The sequence below is a fragment of the Corapipo altera genome, unplaced genomic scaffold, assembly GCF_003945725.1.
Source record: "Corapipo altera isolate COAL_440 unplaced genomic scaffold, ASM394572v1 46, whole genome shotgun sequence".
Taxonomy (NCBI): domain Eukaryota; kingdom Metazoa; phylum Chordata; class Aves; order Passeriformes; family Pipridae; genus Corapipo; species Corapipo altera.
This window is the reverse complement of record NW_020884883.1, coordinates 16,330,777-16,351,644: the sequence shown is the minus strand read 5'-3', so window position 1 is coordinate 16,351,644 and position 20,868 is coordinate 16,330,777. Positions and strand designations below refer to the sequence as shown.

Below are 20,868 nucleotides of genomic sequence, written 5' to 3'. Positions count from 1 at the left end.
CTGTAAAAACATAGTTACCAAGGCTGACATACAAAGAAAGAAATAATTACAATAATTAGGATGCGAGTTTATTGTTCAGTGCCATTAATCCTGAGAGATAAAATGATTACAGGCTGTCAGAGCCTGGGAAGGAAGGAAGGAAGCTCCGTGCCACAAAGCCTCGCTGTGGGGACACAAACCCTCTGGTGGCTTTGGGGCATTGACTTCCCCAGCTGAGGAACAGCCAGACCTCCACCTTTCTGGCAGAACTCCCAGGGTGAAGGTAATTGGTATCAAAATGGAGGTCACTTCAGCCACTCCTTCCAGGAAAATACATTTCAGCAAATTATTACCCTGCAGGCTAATGACCTGACTTTCTACTCTGCAGGTAATTACCGCTGTTTGCTGGAGAGGCTTCTCCTGCCCCAAGGCCAGTTCACCTGAGGTGCCAGGGTGTCCCTCATTTCCCAAACCACACACAGCATCACAGGATTGCACTGTGACTATCCCCTGACACTGACACTGCTAGTCTGGTCCATCTGCTAACCTCCATGGAGCTATGAATCATGCTCCTAGGAAAATTCCAGTGAGGTTGAGGTGTGCCAAGGGCTGGTGGGGACCTGGCTGTCCATGATGGGTGTGCTTATACACATCTAAATACCCTTTACATCTCTTCCCTGCCTATCCACCCTGCATTCCTTGCCCAGCCTGAGCAAACAACAGAGAGGATTCGTCTCTGACAGCTGCCTGTTAAAGGACTTGATGGACAAAGCAAATCAATGAACCCTAAAATCATAGCCAGGTTAAAGGGACCTTAAAAGATCATCTGGTCCAATCTTTTGTGTGAAAGGGATGCCAGATGAGGTTATCCAGCACGCTGTCCAGTCATTGAAAACTTTTGGTGAAGGGGACTCCACCACATCCCTGGGGAGGTTGTTCCAATGAATGATTGATCTCAGTGTAAAAAATTCTTATATTGAGATGTAGCTTTTCCTGTTGAAACTTGCACATGTTGCCCCTTGTCTTCTCACCATGTCTCCTTGTGCAGAAAGAGCTTCTGTCCCTCCTTGTAGCCACCCTTTAAGTGCTGGAATACTCTGTGAGGTTCCTCCTAAGCCTTATCCTCTCCAAGAAGAAAAGACCCAACTCCTTGAGCTTTTCTTCATCAGGTGGGCTCTTCTCACCCTTTGATCATCTTCGTTGACCCTCCTTTGGACCCCCTCCAGTCTGTCTGGTTTTTTTGAACTATGGGGACCAGAGGTGGACACAGTGGTTCTCGTGCAGCCTGACAAGTGCTGAGTGCAGTGGGATGATGGAAGTCTCCTGATGGGCAGTAATTTCAAAGCAACCCAATGCAGAGGATATCAGTACCTTTTTTTAATTTAGTGTTTTAGAGATGAGTGCCTCAGTGCTCTTGCTCCAGGACTTCCCTCTCCCAGTCATGATGGCTGGATATATCACCAAGCAGTGGGACTACCAGAAATGTTTTTCAATTTTGTTTGTTATTGTTTTAGAATTTCCTGCTGAGTCCTAAAGATCACATCAGCCTTATCAGGAAAAGTTAAAAAAAAATTTTTAAAAAATCCTTTCTTGTAATGTCTGGAATTGTAAAAAATTTGGAATGGCTGAATTACTATGTTGTATTGACTTCCTGAAACTTAGTATCTTCTATGGCCTCAAACAATGCTCTTCCTCCTCCTCACTCCTGGCTATGTGTGCATAAGCACACACTTATTTGGAACAGTTCCATAAGTATTACTAAATATTATCAGTTAGGTAGACACAAGATCTGCTTAGAAGAAGTAAAAAAAAAACCAAACAAAATGCCTGCATTTATTAGTGAGTGAATTTCCTTCCTGCTCTAAGATTACAGGAGGGCTTTACTGGAGGTCGAACTGAACGATGCTGGTGTGATCCTTGGAGTTGTCTTGTGCAGGGCCAGGAGTTGGACTTGATGATCCTTGTGGGTCCCTTCCAACTCAGGATGTTCTGTGATTCTGTGATGCTCATCAACTGAGTGGAGCAGGCCTTAGGATGAGGGAACCCTCCAGAGTACCAGCCCCTGTGGGACCTGGCTCTGTGCAGTGTTAGGCAGAGCTGCAGGTGCTCCTTAAGATTTTGTTTAAACCGGGGACCTTTTCGAGGCACCTGCACAGTGGTTTGTGGTGCCGAAACAAAAGGCATTGCTGGTGTCTGTGGGTGGAAGGGGTCAGGTGCCAAAGTGTCCTGAGCTGGTGGCTGTGCTGACAGGCTCTGGGGCTGTTTAGCAGCCGGGGTGGCAGCCAGGTTGTTATGTCTGAGAAGGCCGAGCTCGGGTGGCCGTGTTGTGCTGCCAGAGGTGTCATCTTTACAATGAGACAGATAAATGAGGGTCCAGATTAGTCACGGTCAATTAGGAGGATATCATGCCCCTTCTTGGAGCAGGATTATTAGAGTGGGTGTTTTGGCCAAGCTCCAGTTATGTTCTCCCCTACTCTGTGAGCACTTTCCCTTGCTAATGATCCAAAACCATCATGTGGCATCGTTACTTGTTGCTGAAAACCAGCAATGTTTTATTCCAAAGTCCACAACACATCAGTAATGGCCCCAAGTGCTCTGTCTGTATCATTTATGCTTTAACGCCCACCAAAATCCTTCATGTCATCAGCTCCTACAGAAATTATTGCCAGTAGTCTGGTGCTGCAGTTCTCATCTGCTGTCTGTGGAGTGCAGTCCCACACACACATCTCCTTCCAGGTATGCTGGAAGATTTTGGTTTTCCCTTCCAGACCAGCTGCAAATGCTGCTGGCTGAACAGACCATGTTCAGACTGTGTCTGCAGGCTCCGGAAGCAAGCAGCCATTAAGGAACCCTGCTCTGTAATAGCTTCACCTGGGAATATCCATCCAAACAAGCTGTGCTCTAACTCCTTCCAGTGCCTGGAGTTACCAGGAACTTAGCAACGAGGAAAGGAGCCAGCTGGGGGAGGCTGTGGCTGGTGCTATACATTAGCAATGCCTGGCAGTTCAGCACAGGAGGCACCAGGCTTTGGTGTTCAAGAACAAGGCCTTATTTGAAAAAAAGAGGGGGGGAGGAAATAATCCACAAACTGACCCTGGTTTTGTGCTGTTCAGCCTGAGTCAAAGTTTTATTAAAGATTTCCATTCGGGAGAACCATCTAATAAATCTTACTGGTTAGCAGTCAGAGGAGGAGGAAGAAAATGCTTTTCTGGTGTCTGTTGGGAATTGCTGGTACTAAATTAGCTTCTCTGGAATTATTGCTGGCACCACCATGCTGCTGCTGTTGCCCCGTGGAGGCTCTCTGTAGCACAAGCCTGTTTGTACGCTGCCTGCATCCTAAGCAAGCAGAATATGGAATTTTTAATCATTCACAGGAACGCATTTGGTATTCTTTTTGCCTGTGGAAAAATAAACCCTTGAAGGGCACTGTAGGAAGGGAGAATGCCTGCCTGCAAAGGGAGGCCTTGCTACGCTGGTGGGGAGGGACATCTTTGCAGGTCTTTTTGGAGAGAGGTGTCTGGCAGAGCAAGGTGTGATCATCCCAGCTCTTCATACCTGTTGGCTGCTGTCTGCCATCCAAAGATCCTGCAAATGAACAGGGGCTGCCAAACCGAGATGGGGTACTTGTGGTAAACAGCTTACACTTGCCTGATGTTTGGGAAAAGTCAAATATTTCCCTCACCTGTCGTGTGGAAGATATTCCAGACGTGTGTGTGAACTCTCAGTGTATTTTAAAATGCTTCAGGCCTATTACAGCTCTTTATCCATTTAGCATCATCCTTCAAAGGGTTAATTCTAGGTCAGCACAAATTTCTTATTGACTTCCATCAGGCTGGGCTTAATCTGAAAATGATGCTTAATTTCCTCTTCTGTTGATTATGAGCTGAAGACCCAAACCATTTATTTTTTATTTTTCATTAAAAGTAATTTAACTTGATATTAAAACCATTTGAACAGACCTTTAATTTTTCACAAGCAGGGAATGTCACACACATTTCTTTTCTCTGTGCTCGAGGCCATCATGCTCCCTTATCACTAATGTGTAGAAACAAAGCAGATAAAAATAAAAGTGATGCGATCAAAATTTTTTCTCAGCAAATGCGGTATCGAATGATTCCTGGTGAGAGGAGATCAATAGCATGTAGTTAATTTTTAAGTTGTTTATGTTGCTGCTTTTAAACCATGTTTTTTGTGATCCATGGTAATGAGTGGAATGAGGAATTTATAGATTCATAGGCTAAGGTCAGAAGGGACCTCTCTGCTTCGTTAATCTGAGCCTGTGTATACGTAGGCCATGGACACTTCCCCAGGCAGCATCTCTCTTGGAAACATATCTAATCTCCTCTTAAAAACATTGAGTGTTGGTGAGTTCACCCCCTCCCTTGCTGGTTCTCTGTTTAATTATCCTTGCTGTTGGGAAAGTGCTTAACTTCAAGGCCAAGATATGTAACTTGACTTTCCAGTCCCTGTAACCTCCTATACCTTTGTCTGCAAGACTAAAAGCTTTTCCACTTGCTCCCAGTGATCAAGTCACCTCTCAGCCCTCCTTTGATAAACTCCTTGAATTTCCTGGAGTCATCCTGGCAGCTTCCCTTTGAACTTCTGCTGATACTTCCACATGTTGATGCAGACCTGCATTTGTCTCGCCGGCGTTGGATGAAGCAGCACTCGCTCTGCCCACATTCAACTTGTTTTCCTTTTGGTGATAGGGCTTTTATTATATATCCAATACTGCCCTGACCTTCTATCCAGCACACTGCAATGCGAGCTCGTGTTGTGCAGCTGTGAGTGACCTCCTTTATGTCCTCCTCTGAGTTCCTGGCTTTCTAAGGGAGCAGGGCTGCTAAGATTGTGCTTCCTCCATGTATTATTTTGTATATAAAACACCACTGCTAGCTTGAGACTGTTGAACTGAGATATTCAGGTAGCTGCTAAAATAGCTCCTTCTGTAGTATTTTTTACCCACCAAGTGTTATGCCACCTGCGGCCTTTATCTGGAGAGAATTTCTATTACCTGGATTGTTGGTAGATATATTAAATAGCATTGAAGAAGAAGCAGTGCTTGCTACCAGTGGCCTTGCTCAATGATATCTTCTCATTAACAACTACATTTTGAGATCTGTCAGTGAAGCAGATTTAATCTCTCTACTGTGTGCCTTGTTAATTCCATATAATACCAGCCAAATACCTTGGAGAAATCGCAGTATATTACAGCGTCACAGTTGTCTTTAGCAGCCAGGCGTGTTGTATTAAAAACCAAAACAAAGAACTAGGTTTCCTGATACCTTTGGTGGTCTTGGCAGTGTCAGGTTTATGGTTGGATTTCATGACCTTAAAGGTCTTTTCCAACCTAAATGATTCTATTATAACAGGTTGGTTTAACAAGCCTCCTTTTCTGGAAAAGTGCATTGATTGCTGTTCATTATTTTATTAGTATCTAGTTATTTGTTGATGAAATCTCAAATTAATCACTCTGCTATTTTGCAGAGTGAGACCACTTAGTTTGATGTTGGTACTTTGAAAAATTAATTGCTGCACTGAAATTCTCCTTTTCACCTTTTCAAAATATGGAGTCACTTTAGCAGTGCCCTGATCCATCTTCATCTTGAAAAGTTATTAAAAATCAACATTAGTGGCTCAATCAGCTTCACAATAGAATCTCTAAGGACATCTGTGTCTAAGACAGCCGGGTTGCTGGATCTGAGAACTTAATTTGTGAGTTCACATCTTCTCTTGCTGCCAACAGTGACTGCTTTTGGTTCCTCACAGCAGAATATGGAACCAAACCTTCCTGCTCCCTTCCAAATACAAACGAGAAATAACCATCCAACTGGTCTGTATTACACTGTGCTGCCTCATCAGCAATGGTTTTATAACTGATTAAAATTACAAATTGGATTCCCAAAGATTTACAGTGCTTTTCTTTTTACTTCTATTATCCTTCAGTATTTCACTGGTTCTCTCAGCCTCCTGTAGCAGCAGCCAGTTTTTAACCTATTTGTTACTGCTAAGCTCCCATTTTCCCCATTTCTGTACATACTGATTTATTTAGGTTTTGTCACAGGCTTTACATCCTCTTTAGGCTGAAATATTTTTCCTTGACTGTTTCCCAGAACATTCAAAAATGTTTGAAATGGTGCCTAAATTTGGCATCCAATTGGGATATACTGGATTATTCCTTTTCCAGTGACTATTCCACTATAAATGTAGGTTTCCTGTCCACTATTGCTTTAGAAAAAATTTAGTTTAAAATTTGAAGTTACTTTTTACTGAGGAGTGGCAAATTCTACTTAAGCAACGCCAGTTTATCATGGTGCCTAAGCACTGGGTAGTATTTAGGTCATTGGTTCACTCTCCTTGGTCTATCTCGAGGTGTCCCTCTGGATTCCCTCCTTCAGGGTGCCGAGCAAAGCGACCCTTCATATTAGAAACCCTGGGAAGTTTTCAAGTGAGATGCTCAGCCAACAGCCCCTGGTTGAAATCAGCCATGCAATTTCCCTTGAATTGTATTTAACAGATTTTTGTTACTTTTTACAAAACCGAGATATTCAAAGAGCAGCTTTGAATCAACAGGAAGATGTAGGAATGTATCAAATGTCCAAGTCCCTTGTGTTTCATTTACAGTTTAGGGCTCTAATCCTGAGCTGCACTGTACACGTTATTTCTGGTTTTCAGGAGAAAAATATTATATACTGCCTGAGCACTGCACTCCTCATCCTCCTTTGCCTCCTGCTAGAGCAGAGGGACTGGGAGGACACGTCCTTAGCGCAAGGGCACACGGTAGAGAACCACTGGGATGGAGCTGGCTTAGGGTGGAGCTTGGCTGCTCCGACCCCTTTGCTTACAGCAATATCTGCTCCAGCAGCCAAGAGAGGGTGCCCCTTAAATTACTAAAAGGAAGGGAAAAGAAGGTGAAAACGAGAAAAAAAAAAAACAGCAAAAAGAGAAAAACCGAGCATGCTTTTTTAAAAAGGCATTTTCTCATCTGCACCAAAGTGAAGGTTAAATGCAACAGGTTAAAACATGGAGGTGTTTTTGAACAGTAGAATGGGGGCTGGGGACACCCCTGGGGCAAGGAGAAGGGCTGTTGGCTAAACTTTTGGGAGATGCAGGTCCTGCTGCTGCCCCATTGCTGCTAGTCCTCCCAACACCAGCCAGTGTTTTGTCTGGACATTGCCTGGCACATCCCCTCTGTCCTGGTTTTCCTGCATCAGACATGGATAACAAACACTCACTTGGTGCCTGTGGCAGTGTTTGCTGATGAGCTGTGGCTTTTCCAGGGAAACCAACAGCTCAGCCAGTCCCCAGTATGGGGATCTGCTCTGCCAGGGGCTGGCCTGTGTAACAGCCCAAAACAAGCCCGTCTTTCTGTAGCAGCAGCCATGTAAAACTATTTAAAAGGTCTTTAAGTTCTGCCAGTACCTGCAATGGGTGCCAAATTTTATTTTTGTCGGCCAGTTAGGGAAATTTGTTCAGCTTGTGACCGGGATCGGGGAAGTGAGCCCGAAAAGCAATCAAAACCACCTAATAAATAATAATAATTAATATCAGTGTGTGATGCTTACTCAGTACTTTTTTTAAGGACCTTATAGCTAGTTAGCAAAAATATGTTCCACATTATGGTGGTCTCTTCTACAGCAGATATTTATCATCCTCCAGTTACACATGGCAAACTGAGGAAAACAGCATTCCTGTAGTCACTGGAGGAACCCAACACACATGCCTTCCCGTGATCCATTGTGCCTGAATGTGAGGAGATACATGAACCATAGTCGGGTCCTGGATGTACACTTTGGGAAATGCTGTGTCCCTGAACACGTGCAAAAAAGAGATGAGGAAAAAGCCCAAATGGTTCACACCTCCCTTCCCCTCTCCCCTTCATCTTAATTAGCTTATCTATCAGCAGAAAATGTTAAGGCACCGGTAATTCCATTTTTATGGTTTTTCTCACCTGCAGAACTGCCTGGAGTGGTTCATGTTGGGACCTGCTTTAATATTGCCTTTCTCTGGGTCATAGATGGTGGTTGCTCGTGCATAAGCTCCTCCAAGAATAAAGATGAACCCATTGAGAGTGACTGCAGGAGCATATTTGTTATCTGTCAATGGAAAGCAACACTGAGATCAGTTTTAGGCTCAGGTTTGGAGACCGTTTTTTTATTTATACATTCCCATTATTTATAGATAAGTCACGTTTCTCTAAACCTCCAAAGCTAGGGAAAAAAAAATGAGGAAATCTTTCCTAGTTTTGTTCTCCTCTCTTCAAGTTCTCAGAGGCACTTTTAAAGTTCATTATTCCTTCATCCCCCAGTATGTGCCTCCCTCTAAACTGGTAAAGCACAGTTATCCTCTCCTAAAGCCTAATGGAGTCACCATGAAAGCTCCTCTGAAATTAAGGATGAAATTAAGATGTCAAATTGTTTCAGAATTTTGAATTGCTGCAAATTTTAACTCAGATGCTTCCCATGCCTGTGCAGCAGCTAAGTACAAAAGAAATCCACAGCACAGAGACCCCCTTAATAATATCCAGTATCCAATAGTTGATTCTCTTTTATTTTCTGCTTTTGCTTGTGGGAACGTTACATAATCCACAAAATTTTCTGAGACCTGATTTCTTTTTTTACCTTTATCTGTCTCATAAATTCACCTGCACTTTATTTTCAGACATGTGTGTATCTCCAAGCAGTCCTGCATTTTAGCAACAAACTGTGTGAGGTTGGAGCTTGAAATTAAGCAAGTCTCTTATCCTGAGTCAACTTCAATCAGATTGTCTGAGGATGCTTTAAAATTCTTGTGTTAGCTGTGGCATTATTAGAAATATTAGTAAAACTAATCATAAATTATTGAATAAAATAATTCTAATCTAATTAGTTGGCCTGTCCCTTACTCTGCTAGCATGCCATATGCACATTATTAAATATGAGCCAGTTGGGCTGAAATTTCTCATGATGGTGTCTGTCTTGATGCAATGCAGTTTTTTTAATCAACATTTCTGTGAAACAAATCAGCATGTCTGGGAACAAAAGGCAGGAAAATACATTGTTTTGGTTTAAAATAAGCCTCACAACCAGTTCACTGAGAAGCAAGAGCCTAAGCCCTTCAGCTCATCCTGGTGTCAGAAGACATGTAAAATTCTGCCATATGTAGCTATAAGTTAAAGCCTCTCCAGAATCTGCATTTTTATATGCTCAGAAAAGGTTGGTCCTCTTGCATCTCCAACAGAGAATCACCCTGGACACAGTCTTGCTGGCTTCAGCCCCTGCAACCTCCTGCCTGAGTGGAGGGAGCTGGGGGCAGCTGGAGAAGAGCTCTGATATCATCTTTACTATGATCTTACATCTGTGATAACAGCCTCTACAAAACATTGAAGGGGCTTATATGTTCCTCCCAGATCTGTAACACCTCAACTGTGTCCTTTTATGAACACACAAAAAGATGGGCTTAAACCTCTTGCATGATGTGTTGTAACCCTGAGGATCTTGTAAAACTACCTTATTCCATTAAATATTTAACAGAGATTTAATTTGACAGGAGTTAAGGAAAAGCTAATGAACATCTCCAGAAGAGAGATAATCTCCTTAACTGAGGTTTGAATTGATAAAACTAGAATGAAAAGACTGGTTTTATGGAGTCTGCTTCTGTCCCAGCATGGCCATGGGTGGTCTGGCTCAGTTCATCCTACCCCATATTGTTGTGTGCCCAGGGGGATGTACAGAGGTGCAGCACTCGGCATGAAAACAGACAAAACATGTTATGGGTTAAAGCTGCGTTCCTATTACACTGAGTATCTACAGGCATGTGTCAAAAAACCACGGCTGTATTAGGAAAATGTCACTGATCCTTGGGAACAGATGGGAAGAAACTAATTCATCCAGAAAATAGAACAAGGAGTATTCAGTTTCTTTGCCGTGCCACTAAGCCACTATAATTCATCAGAAGGACTTATCTGTCGTAACAACCCAGCTCCTGTCTCTTTCCAAATCAGACTTGCATATGTGACATTTTTTCCACTTAAGAAACTCATCAGAAATTTTCCATACTTAATTATCACATCTTCTTGATTTTTTTCTCTGACTAGCACTGTTTCACAGGAAAATGAAACTCTCACATTAAAAAAAAAAAAAAAAAAAAGAACTCAGCTCCCAAATCTCACAGGGAAATTATTTGGGGCTCCCTCAAGGCAGAAACAGCGACTTCTCAGGGGACTGAATCACTGACTTCACATTCCTTTTTGTTAAAGAATGAGAGGGAAACCCCTTGGTTATTTATATAGTGACTTTTTTTTTTCTTTTCAAATAGGCAGACAGTCTGATATTCTTTTTCTTCCTTTTTTCAAGAAGCAGTAGTGTTTGATTCTCATCAATTTTTCAACACATCTTCTATCTGTTGTCTTTTTACTTCTTTCGTCTTTAGCTACAATTTCATAAATTGGTATCAGGTAAGTCTGAGAGAGAGGAACAGAGAAATCTCTGCTGTTTCTTTCAGGAAGGGAGAAGTTCACAGCAAACAGTCTCCCGATCCTGGTGAAGATATGGCAGGAAAGCCACAAGGGACACCTCTCCAGAGACATGTAGAGAGGAAACAGTAGGTTTTATTTTTGTTTTGTTACCATGGAGATGGAAATTGTTCACAGATACAGGGATTTTGGAAACCTCCAGCCATCATTCCTGATACTTAGGTGTGGATGACCACCTTCAATCTTTACCCTTACTTCATCCCAGGTGCTACCCACACTCTTCCCATGCTGTTGTCTCTTCCAGGGCTCAGTACCTTCATGCAAACTCTCAGGAGACTCCAATTTCTCTTGCTGCTTTAAGTCCTTAACACGGTCACAGAGCAAGGCAGGTGGCTGGGGAGACTAATTTCGCAACAGCATATTGTGTTTGGGCTTTTTAGTCAATGCTTCTGGGCATGAGCATGAGCTTCTATGGGTCAGAGGCTTCTATGGGATACAGTGGGGACACTGGTTATTTCAAAAGACTACTGGAAGGAAGGAAGAGAGGGGAGAGGAAGCATGGACACAGAGAAGCAGCCTCCTTTCCCCTCCAAAGGTCAAGGGGGTTGTCAGATATACTAATTAGTTTCAGGCTGGAAAATCTGAAATAGGATTTGTCCCAGGCAGCAAACACACCTGAGATTAAAAGGCAGAATAAGTGTAAATGAAATAATAGGTAAAAGGTAATCTACCCAAGTGGGTAACATTGTAACATCACACTCTTTTGTTGTTGCTACAGGAAAATATGCTTGTATTTCTATTCTGTGACAGCTCATTGCAGGAAGGAGTGTGCACTCCATGACAACCCTTGAGCCAGAGGTGTACTTCACATAGGGTTGATAATTTAACCTGCCACCATGCTCCTCACTTAGGAAGGACAGAGTGCTGTCTGGCATATGTTCCATGGCTCTTGAATCTCTCCGTGGTCGAGTAGCACAGTTCTACTTTCCCTTCCATGATTGCTTAAAGATCTTATGTTGCCTTCCAGTAATGAGCTCGATCAGAGACTGAAGTGGCATTACAATGAATGGTAGCAGCACCTCATATGGAAAAAAGTTATTATAGCTAAGGTAGTTAAACATTTTTATAGGGAGGAAGAAATGTGGGCACACCACCAGCCCAGGCATAACTCCAACCAAACTGTCTCCCAGCAGGCGTGGGTGGCCAGTGGGAGATTGATGCACTGGATGAAGCAGATTAAAGAAAGGAGACTAGTTAACGCAAACTAAGCCTGCTTTTAATAGTAAGTGCCTCTTCCCCTTCTTGAATACTATGCAGACAAGCTCAAGAATGTCACAGTCACGGATAGGATAACATCCCAGAGCAGCTGGGAGACTGTGGTCTGATCCTTAACATAGCTCATGAGGCCCAAGTGCAGACACTGCCATGAACAGCAGTCTCGGGTGTCAGCCCTTCTGGCTCTAAGCTCTCCTGGGAGATGGTCTTTCCCAACTACACAACCAGCCACCCAGCCCTATGGTTTCCCCACTGACCCTTGAGCAAACCCTCCCTGGAGACCCTAAAGTCGAGTGTCCTCACTTGCAAACACCACATTTTGTGTATGCGTGGAGGGGATGGCCTGTGCCAAAACAGGAGGCTCCACCTGCCACTGCAGAGCAGTTTTAGCATCAAATTTATGGGCATAACATTGCTCAAGAGTTGGATAAAGCACAGCCATGGAGGTAGGAGTGAAAAGGAGGACATCTGATAAAGAGCAAACACAAAAAGACTGATTTGGCTCGGTAGAGGGCAGAGAACATGTAGGGGAACACACTGAGGAGTGGGAAAAATCATTCTGAAAGGAGGAGAACTGGGTGAGACAAAGGAAAGTAAAATTCAAGCTTACTAGTGGGAAAAAAAATTAAGAACTAGTCATGGGAAGAAAAATACACTGAAGGATAAGATGGAACACTTATTGCTTTGGGATTTGCAGATGACAGCCAACCAAACTCTCCAACAAGTACCAAATTACTGGCCTTGAGAGAGGGCCAAGACATATATCTGATTTTTCTTCTGAAGTCAAAAAATTAATGAGGATTATTATGCATTTTAACTAAAATAAGCCAGTGGGCAGTGCAGTAAAAAACTGCACAGATGCTGCTAATGCAGTTCTCTAGACATGTGTGGCATTCTTAGCCCTGTGATTGTCCTGCTTTGGTCGGGCAAACCATTGCAGGAGTAAACAGTGTGGTGAGGAGCTAGATACTTGGATTAGAAACCAGAAATGCTCCCAGAACTTAGAGCTTCGTTCTCTAGTTCTCACAGGATTTTAAAATTTAATAGTGGTGATGATTAAACACTGTTTTTCTTACAAGCCAGAAACAGTAATAAAAACTTGTAATTCCATGCTGACTGTTCAGGGTATCAAAAAATGTGTATTTTAGTGCTCTGGCATGAAGGCACAAAGTGAACTAAAAGGCAGTGACAAGGTAATTAGGCTTACTTACAATCCCTGACTTCAGCATGTCTGTGGCCATCTTGTTAAATAAGACAAACCTCAGGAAGCTTGGCATGAAACACACTTTTAGCACAGCTATATAGGACAGCTTGGCCAGAAATGGAAAGGCAGATGCTGGGAGTACATAGGCTGGGTGCATTTACTCTTGTAGGACTTTGGTTTTTACAGCTAAAAACACAAGGTGATGTGCAAGGTGGTTTACCGAAAATATGCAATTTGAAAGCCCTGTGAGGTTCCCTTATCCCAGTAACATCAAGCTGTGGGCTGCACTGCTGCAGGGACATCTGTCAACTCCAAAGGTGAAGAGAACTGAGGTGGGGCAAAGGATGGGGCACTGAGAAACACCTTCTCCTCTCCAAATATGGATGTGTGTAATCAACACCTGCCCAGAGGCTCCCACAGCATTCATGTGCAGCGTGTTGGTGAGCCTGCTGTCACACCTACAGGTATCCACATCCCAACACCTCCTGACAGGGGAAGGATAAAGAATAAATGGAAACTGGGAGTGAATTCACTGCATATTCCTAGAAGAAATCCAGGCAGAAGAGAGCAAGGGCTGAACTGTGTGGACTTGCTATCAGTCCCCATCTGGTATCTCCCCTGCACAGGTAGGATGCCAGTATCCAGCTGGCTTCACCTCCATTCAGATTAGACAAATATGAGCCTCCCCCTTGCCATGATTGATGCCAGTGTTGCCTTGGGTTAGTCTGGACCATGATGGTTTGAAAGAGATGGACCTGTTGGGTTCAAACGTGTGCCACGCTGCATCCTACTCACTATCATAAAGTACCACAGTGAACTGAGACAGGTACTACTGGTCTAAAAATCTCCAGAGACATTGGCTGCTTTCAATACCTCCAGCTACTGTTGCATATCTGAGCATGCTTGAGGCATTTTTAAACAAACTGTTGTCCTATTTGAGGTCCAACAGGTTTCACTGATCTCTGGGGTGACCTTATAACAACTCACCATCACACATCTCAGTTCACTTAGCTCAGAGGGACAGCTTAAGAATTCACAAATCAACACGAAAAGGCTCTGAGGCTGTCAGAGGCACCCTGGCAGAGATCATAGCAGGATTCATCCCAGCTCCATTTTGCAAAAAAGCACTGCAAGGCTCCTTCAACTCCCTCTTTGTTTTAGGCTCTACTGTACTTGGTGTTGCATCCAGTTCCTGGGGGACACTTTACAAATACAGGTGACACTATAGCTTTTGTAGAGGTGGAGAAAGGAAAATATATTTCCAACATTCCACTGCCTTTTTGTGAAGATCAGGCATCACATCAGTTCACTTTCCCAGACATTCTCCATGGGGGTGCCATTTTTCAGACTCTGTGTTATTTTATTTTATTTGCAAGTAAATTGATGTTATGCATTACCCAACAAAGAACTCCACATTTTATCATATATTTTATGCCTTCAGCTTAACTAATGAACTTTGCTTACACCAAGAAAACATAAATACCATCTTTTAACTTTGCCGGTGTCTTTCATGTATTTTTGTTAGGAAATAATAGTGCACATCCATTAGAACCACGGGTGACGGACCCAACTCTGGATGGTTTAGATGATTTTTTTCCAAGCACGCATGATGTTGACGCTTGCTAGACAGTATAACGAGCCCAGGGAATGATTTCTTAGCTCCTGTGGCACTTGTAATATTATGGCAAGGAAAAGGAATACATCTTTGCATAATGCATTCATTTTTGCAATGTGCTGTGAGTCCGGGAAAACCTCATACTGTCAGTCAGTGGATTAAATGAACAGCAGCAGCTGTAGCCATGTGATGGAAAAAGCCAGGCAATAGGGTTGTTTGTGCTGCTGTATTACATAAACATGACTTTCCCGGTTAACGCCCTCCTGCTGGGCGCTTCATGCTGCATCATATGCATGTCATGTTATGTTAGGCTGCACACCAACAGCAGAGAGGGAGTTGGGAAGCAGCCTGGCTGTGCAGAGGAGGCTACAGCCACAGCATACCAGCTTCTCATGATCTGATCTAGTAGGAAACCCCAAGAAAAGAGTCGTAATCATTTTAACAAGCTACAATAAAAAGAGCAGCTTATTCTAGTTTTCTGAATATGCTTAGGCCTTACTTGAATACCTCATAACTGTGCTTCTATAATTTCTTATCTGCTACTCGTATTGCTCTATGGCTCAATAATGAGAATATGATTTTTAAAAAATGAAGCACCTCATGTCACAGTTTCAATGCAACCAAGAGGTTTAAAACGGTGAAACACTGGAACAGGTTGCCCAGAGAGGCAGTAGATGCCCCATCCCTGGAAACATTCAAGGTCAGATTGGACAGGGCTCTGAGCAACCTGATCTACTGGAAGATGTCCCTGCTTATTGCAGGGAGGCTTGGATTAGATGACCTTTAAAGGTCTCAAACCATTCTATTATTCTGTGATCTAGGATGTGAAAGCAAACCACTTCAAAAGCAGCTTCTCTGTAATAACCATATGAGTGCTGTGTCTGTGGCCACTCGGGTGCAGCCAGACCAAAGGCTGCCCCCAGCCCAGAGCAGAGCAGCCCAGGACAGCTTTACCCTGCAGCAATGTCCTTGCCAGGCTGAACACTAAACCTCATTTCCAAAGGCAGCCTAAACACTCAGGGTGCAAATTGCCACATAAAGCAAATAAGTTGCAAACTTCTGAGCGCTGTCCTAATTTTGGAAGGAAGTTGACACCTTTGATGTTGGCTGGTACATTGGAAAATGTGGTTTCTCGTCTTGCTCCTTATTCAGTAAAATGTTTGGTGAGTTCAAGGGCATCACAAACTAATAAACACAGTTTCAATAAACTATGTCTTGAAGAGTTCAGCCTCTGAAGCACATATGCCTGTGGACGTCACTGATAAGTCCCAGTTCAGAGTGACCATCACTTCCTACAGGACAGGTGGCATTTTAACAAATCCATGAGTGATAATCCATTACTTGAGCAGTGTTGTGAAACCACATGGAGCCACATGATGCCAGGATGAAGTTCCACTGAACTCTGAGATTTTTTGGATGTAAAATTACTAGTTGTTCATACCTAATAACTGATTTCCTTTCTCCTCTGCTTTAAACTCCTCACTTCTAGGCTGTATTAATGAGTGACAGGCTGTATTAATGGAAACAGGCTGTATTAATGAGTGACAATTGCCTTCAGTAGAGATCCAGATAGGCGCCTCTCTAGTATCCTATCCATACATTTCTGCCAATATCTTATAAACTTATCTACCCCCACTCCCCAACTCGTTTGCTTTCTGCAAAGGCACTGAAACACCTGTGCAGTGCAGACTCCTGTTTACTCTGACACCATGCATTCCTTACCAATCATCGGAGACTCTATAAAGCTCCAGGAGTTAGTCTGAGGGATGTAGGACTGCAGGACCCCCGCAGCTCGCCCGGCTTCATTCACCCCTCCGAAGACGTAGATCTTCCCACCGCAGACGGTGGCGGCGGCTGAGTGGACGGCCTTGGGCAGAGGAGCGATGGTCTCCCACTGGTTGGTTATCGTGTCATACCTGGGAAGGACAGCAACTGGAGTGAGCTGAGCTGACTGGGCAGGACAGACAGGCAGAAACAGCAGGCTGGGATGCAGAAAGGCAGCTTGACAAGCAGAAGAAAAGCAGAGGTAGAAATGTATCTTTTAACACCCTACAAATTCAGCCGCTTGGTAAACAGTTTAATTAATGCTTTTTCTAAGCTTTTGAAACATTGATAGAAGCCCAGAGAAAGCTGGTTCTGTTTTCTGTATATGCCTCTCAAATCTCATTATAGTCCAAGGTGCAGAAACTCTGGACATCTTTGTTGAGATGTCTTCCACTGATTAATTTCTTTTAATGAGTATACAATGAAACTATTCTTGCAAATCAGTGCAGCAATATCCAATAGCAACTATGGGCAGGCAACTGTTAATACACTTCAGTTGTTCAGCTTGTGGAACACATCTCACCTACAACATAATGCAACATGATGGCTCTTTTTACTCTAGTTAACTGACCAGCAACGCACATTTTGTGCCAGAATAAGTTGCTTCCATTTAATTTTCATTGTGCAAACCAAGCTACTGTGCTTCATTGCAGGATGCTGCAAACGTTAATGCTGGAATAAGATTTCACCATTGTATTCATATTTGACATGAAGCAAACAGAAAAGAGTACGCATGAAAGTGCTAAATTAGTTTTAAGGTCATCAGTATCTGATTTAATTAAGCCATTGACCATAAGGGATGCACAGTTAACAATCCATGGATGAAGATTCATTTTAGACAATATCATAAGTACAGGCGTCCCTTTTTTTTTAGAAGATAATGTGGCAGGGATCCAAATAGCTGCTCTAAAATGAGTCTTGGAGACAGTGGAGAATAATGCAATTTTTAGGTTTTTATATTTCCATGTAATGACACATGCAGTCAAATAGGAGCTTCCTGCCTAGTGATTTTTCAGAATTGTTGACTGCCAGAACAGAAGCCCTCATCATCCATTCAGGGCTTTTGCTCTTAATAGCAGTGATATGCAATATGCAAACCTGAAACAAATCCACAGCCACAAACCCATCGGCAAAAAATTATTTAGCCACAGGGGAATTCTCTCTCTGTAACATGTCCCTCAAATTCTCACTGCCCAAATTTGGGGAAAATAAAAGGGAAAACCAATATAAATGGCACAAACAGCAGAAAATAATGTGCTTAATGAAAATGCACTAATGAGTTTTCAAGTAATATAACTGAAAGTAATTAACACACTCATAAAACTGAAGCCAAAGCAAGAGGGAGGCTAACTTTAGCGAAAAAAATATTAGGAAAGTCCCTTATAATGAGCATGGAGAACTGCCTTGTGTGATGCTCTAAATTAGTTACAGAGAAATTAAATTCATCTACAACAAGTGATCAAAGGGGAGAAATATAACAATATTAAACAACACGGTGCTGGGAGCACTGAAGGTGACACACCTTTCCTGGGCTGATTCCTGTACCAGACCTGAGGCTGCAGATGCATTTTGACTGCAAAAGCAGCTCCTCCAGGTAAGGTACCTTATGCTGCTTCATCTCCTGCATTTGCCCACAGCACTCAGAACAGCACTCACATCCACCTGAACACATATGCAAAAATCTCACAAAACAGAAACAGTTTCATACGCTGCTTTTGGGATACACTTTGGTAACTCACCTATTGCAGTAACTGGTAATTTAATTCTTGATGTTTTATTAAAACCGGGTTAAGAAATTGGTTATAATCAGTAGAAAATGGGAAGAGCAACAGAGTTGAGAACTGACATAATGTTCTTTCCCTTGTTTCTCCTCTAAGATATAAATTCTACTTGTCACCTGATATGTTTCTTCTCACACCAGCCACTCTGACTTAGCACCAGGAACATTTGTGTCCTGTCAAAGTGGTCTGAGATGGGGTGGTGAGCAACCAACTGCCTCCCCTGTCACTGGCAGAAGTACCTGTCAGACCTCAGCTCCCAAGACAACTATGTTCCTGCCCACAACTTTCTGTTTCTCTTAATATCCTTTAAGGAGAAGGGGTTATATCCTTCACATATACTGGAATCTGGGTGTGGTTGAGGACCACATCCATAGGAATACCGGAAAAAGGTTCAAATTACAAAACCAATCATCTTCTTTTCTGGATGAATTTTCCTGTTGGGACCCCAGGTCCTGCAGACCCTGTTTTTCTCCCACTTCCACTGCTCTCTGTTTAGGCTCTATGATGACAGAACTGATCTTTCTTTCTCCTACTATCCTTCATCTGCCACTGGGAAGCCAAAAATCACCAGTTTCACTTCATCTCCTGAAAGCCAAAGGCTGCAAATCTACTGGATATAGGTGCATGTGGGGCAGCTTAAAAAAACACTCAACTTGAGGGTTCTTTGGTTTAAAAAATCAGTGAACCATAAAGCAGATGGAAGCAAGTCCTTGTCCACCTAACACGGGCACCTAACGTGGGTTTTATATGGGCTGCTCAGTAAAGCATCTCTCTTAAGCGTGTGCCTACCTTACCTATGAGGCTAAAGAAGAGAAATTGATGCCTTAAAGGCTTCCTGATAGCTGTCCATCAAGTCCCTCCATCCCCTGGGAATTTATTCCTCCACTTCATTCTCTCCTTGCAAAACTGTAGACCTGATTTCTAGTCTGTTTTGCTTCAGCTCCCACCCACTAGAAAGTAAGTTTGATTTTTTTTTTTCCCGGTTGGATTATAAAGCTGTCTGCTATCAAATCTTTCTCTTTCACATGTGGACGTGCAGAAAATAATAAAGTCAACTCTTCACCTTCTGTAGGATAAACTAAGTAGTCTAAGCTCCTTAAGTCTCTGCAAGGCAGGTTTCCATCATTTTGGTCTATCTCAAGTCAGCTCTTAATGTGTTCACACAAGGATTTGCACCAGATTAACTAAATTGGTTTAAAAATGAATGAAGGTGAACCTTTGTAACCTTCCAGGACAGAAAATACTGACACCTGCTTTACCTCTCTGCCCTAGAGCTTTTCCATCTGTTGTGTCATCTCTGGCACTGCCATCACACCATGGCCACTGGTGCTCCTGGGGCTCCTCAGCTGCCTGTCACACAGCCCTACTCAGGGGCCAGCGGGGAGGGAAATGATTTAAAGAATAATCACTTTGATCTCTTTCCATTAGTCAAGCTTTGCATCTGAATCCCCTGTTTGAAGCTGTAGATGGAGACATAATGTGAGTTGGCTTCAAGCCAAGTAAAGGTTTTTCTTCCCTCTCCTCCAATGCTCCCTCCAGTCCCGTTGTGTCCATGCTTGTCCTTGGCTGTGGGCCCACCAAGCCCAGCCAATATGCTGAACTTGAAACTTCAAGGGCATCTCCTTTCACATGACTGACTGCTGGCTTGCTGTCCTTGCATACTATGGACTCACATGTGGTTTAACACACATGCCCTTGCACACCTTCCTCTGCACCCAGTGCAGCCCCTGCAACACAACAACCCATGGCCCTGCTTTGCTCTGGACACCAGGCTTTCCACGTGTGCAGGATGTGTGTGTCCCTACCTGTCACTTCATCTGCACTGAGCACAGTGACCTCAGCTGACCCTTGTGCAGTCACCACCTTCTCATTTATATATTATCTATATATATATGTGTGTGTATGTATATTACTTATATACTCATGATATGGTAAATGATCTGAACCTAGCAGAAAACACAGCTCAGGTCTGAAGAGAGCACAGGCAGAAATAACCTTGCTGGTTTGCACAACTCTTCACTCTTAGGATTTCATCCGTGGGCTTGATCTTCCCCTTCCTTCATTCATTTCCTCCAATGCCTCTTTCCTTTCTCTTTCCCTACCACCTGAGTATTAATGGCAGAAAACCCTTCATTTCAAGCTGTGCCGTTCTCCTCGCTGCCTTTTTGACTTATGACCTCTTCAGTACCTGAAAACAGTAATTTTTTTTTTCTCCTCAGTCTCTTAATTTCTCTCCTTCTAAGTTAAGTAGCCATATGAGTATCTTCATTTATTCACATTATAAAATCCTTACATCATGGTCAGTCAATTACAGACTGACCATTTCCGCCAGTCTGTTAGAAACCCTTAGCATTATTTAATTACATTTACCAGGAAAACTGCTATTCAAACTAAAGCTGGACAGTGTCATCCTGAACAGCTCTTCAGATGATTCACTATGTTATGTTTAAAATCATAGTACTGGATTACTATTTTTTGCTTTTTTTTTCTTTTCTTCTGACTATTCCGAGGGGCTTAAGAAACTATCCTTGGACAAGGCAATATATTTAATTTTCTTAAGGCATTGCAGAATCATAGAATTGTTTGGGCTGGAAAAGACCTTTAAAATCAGTGAGCTCAACCATTAACCCAGCACTGCCAAGCACACTACTAAACCATGTGCCTCAGTGGCACATCTACATGCCTTTTAAATACCTCCAGGGACGGTGACTTCACCACTTCCGTGGGCAGCCTGTTC

The 20,868-nt window shown here is 43.0% G+C and overlaps 1 protein-coding gene across 5 annotated transcripts in view; it reads right to left on the bottom strand.

Annotated features, from left to right (window-relative positions):
• The window catches only part of KLHL29 (kelch like family member 29), a 394,046-nt gene that overhangs the window by 5,927 nt on the left and 367,251 nt on the right, over positions 1-20,868 (bottom strand). For 4 of the 5 annotated variants that reach the window (XM_027641022.1, XM_027641020.1, XM_027641023.1 and 1 more), the window contains 2 exons: positions 16,249-16,442; positions 7,931-8,075 (listed from right to left, as the gene is read on the bottom strand). In XM_027641022.1, the coding sequence (XP_027496823.1) occupies positions 7,931-8,075; positions 16,249-16,442 (339 nt within the window). The remainder of the gene's footprint in view (positions 1-7,930; positions 8,076-16,248; positions 16,443-20,868) is intronic. The other variant, XM_027641024.1, reaches the window with a different exon arrangement.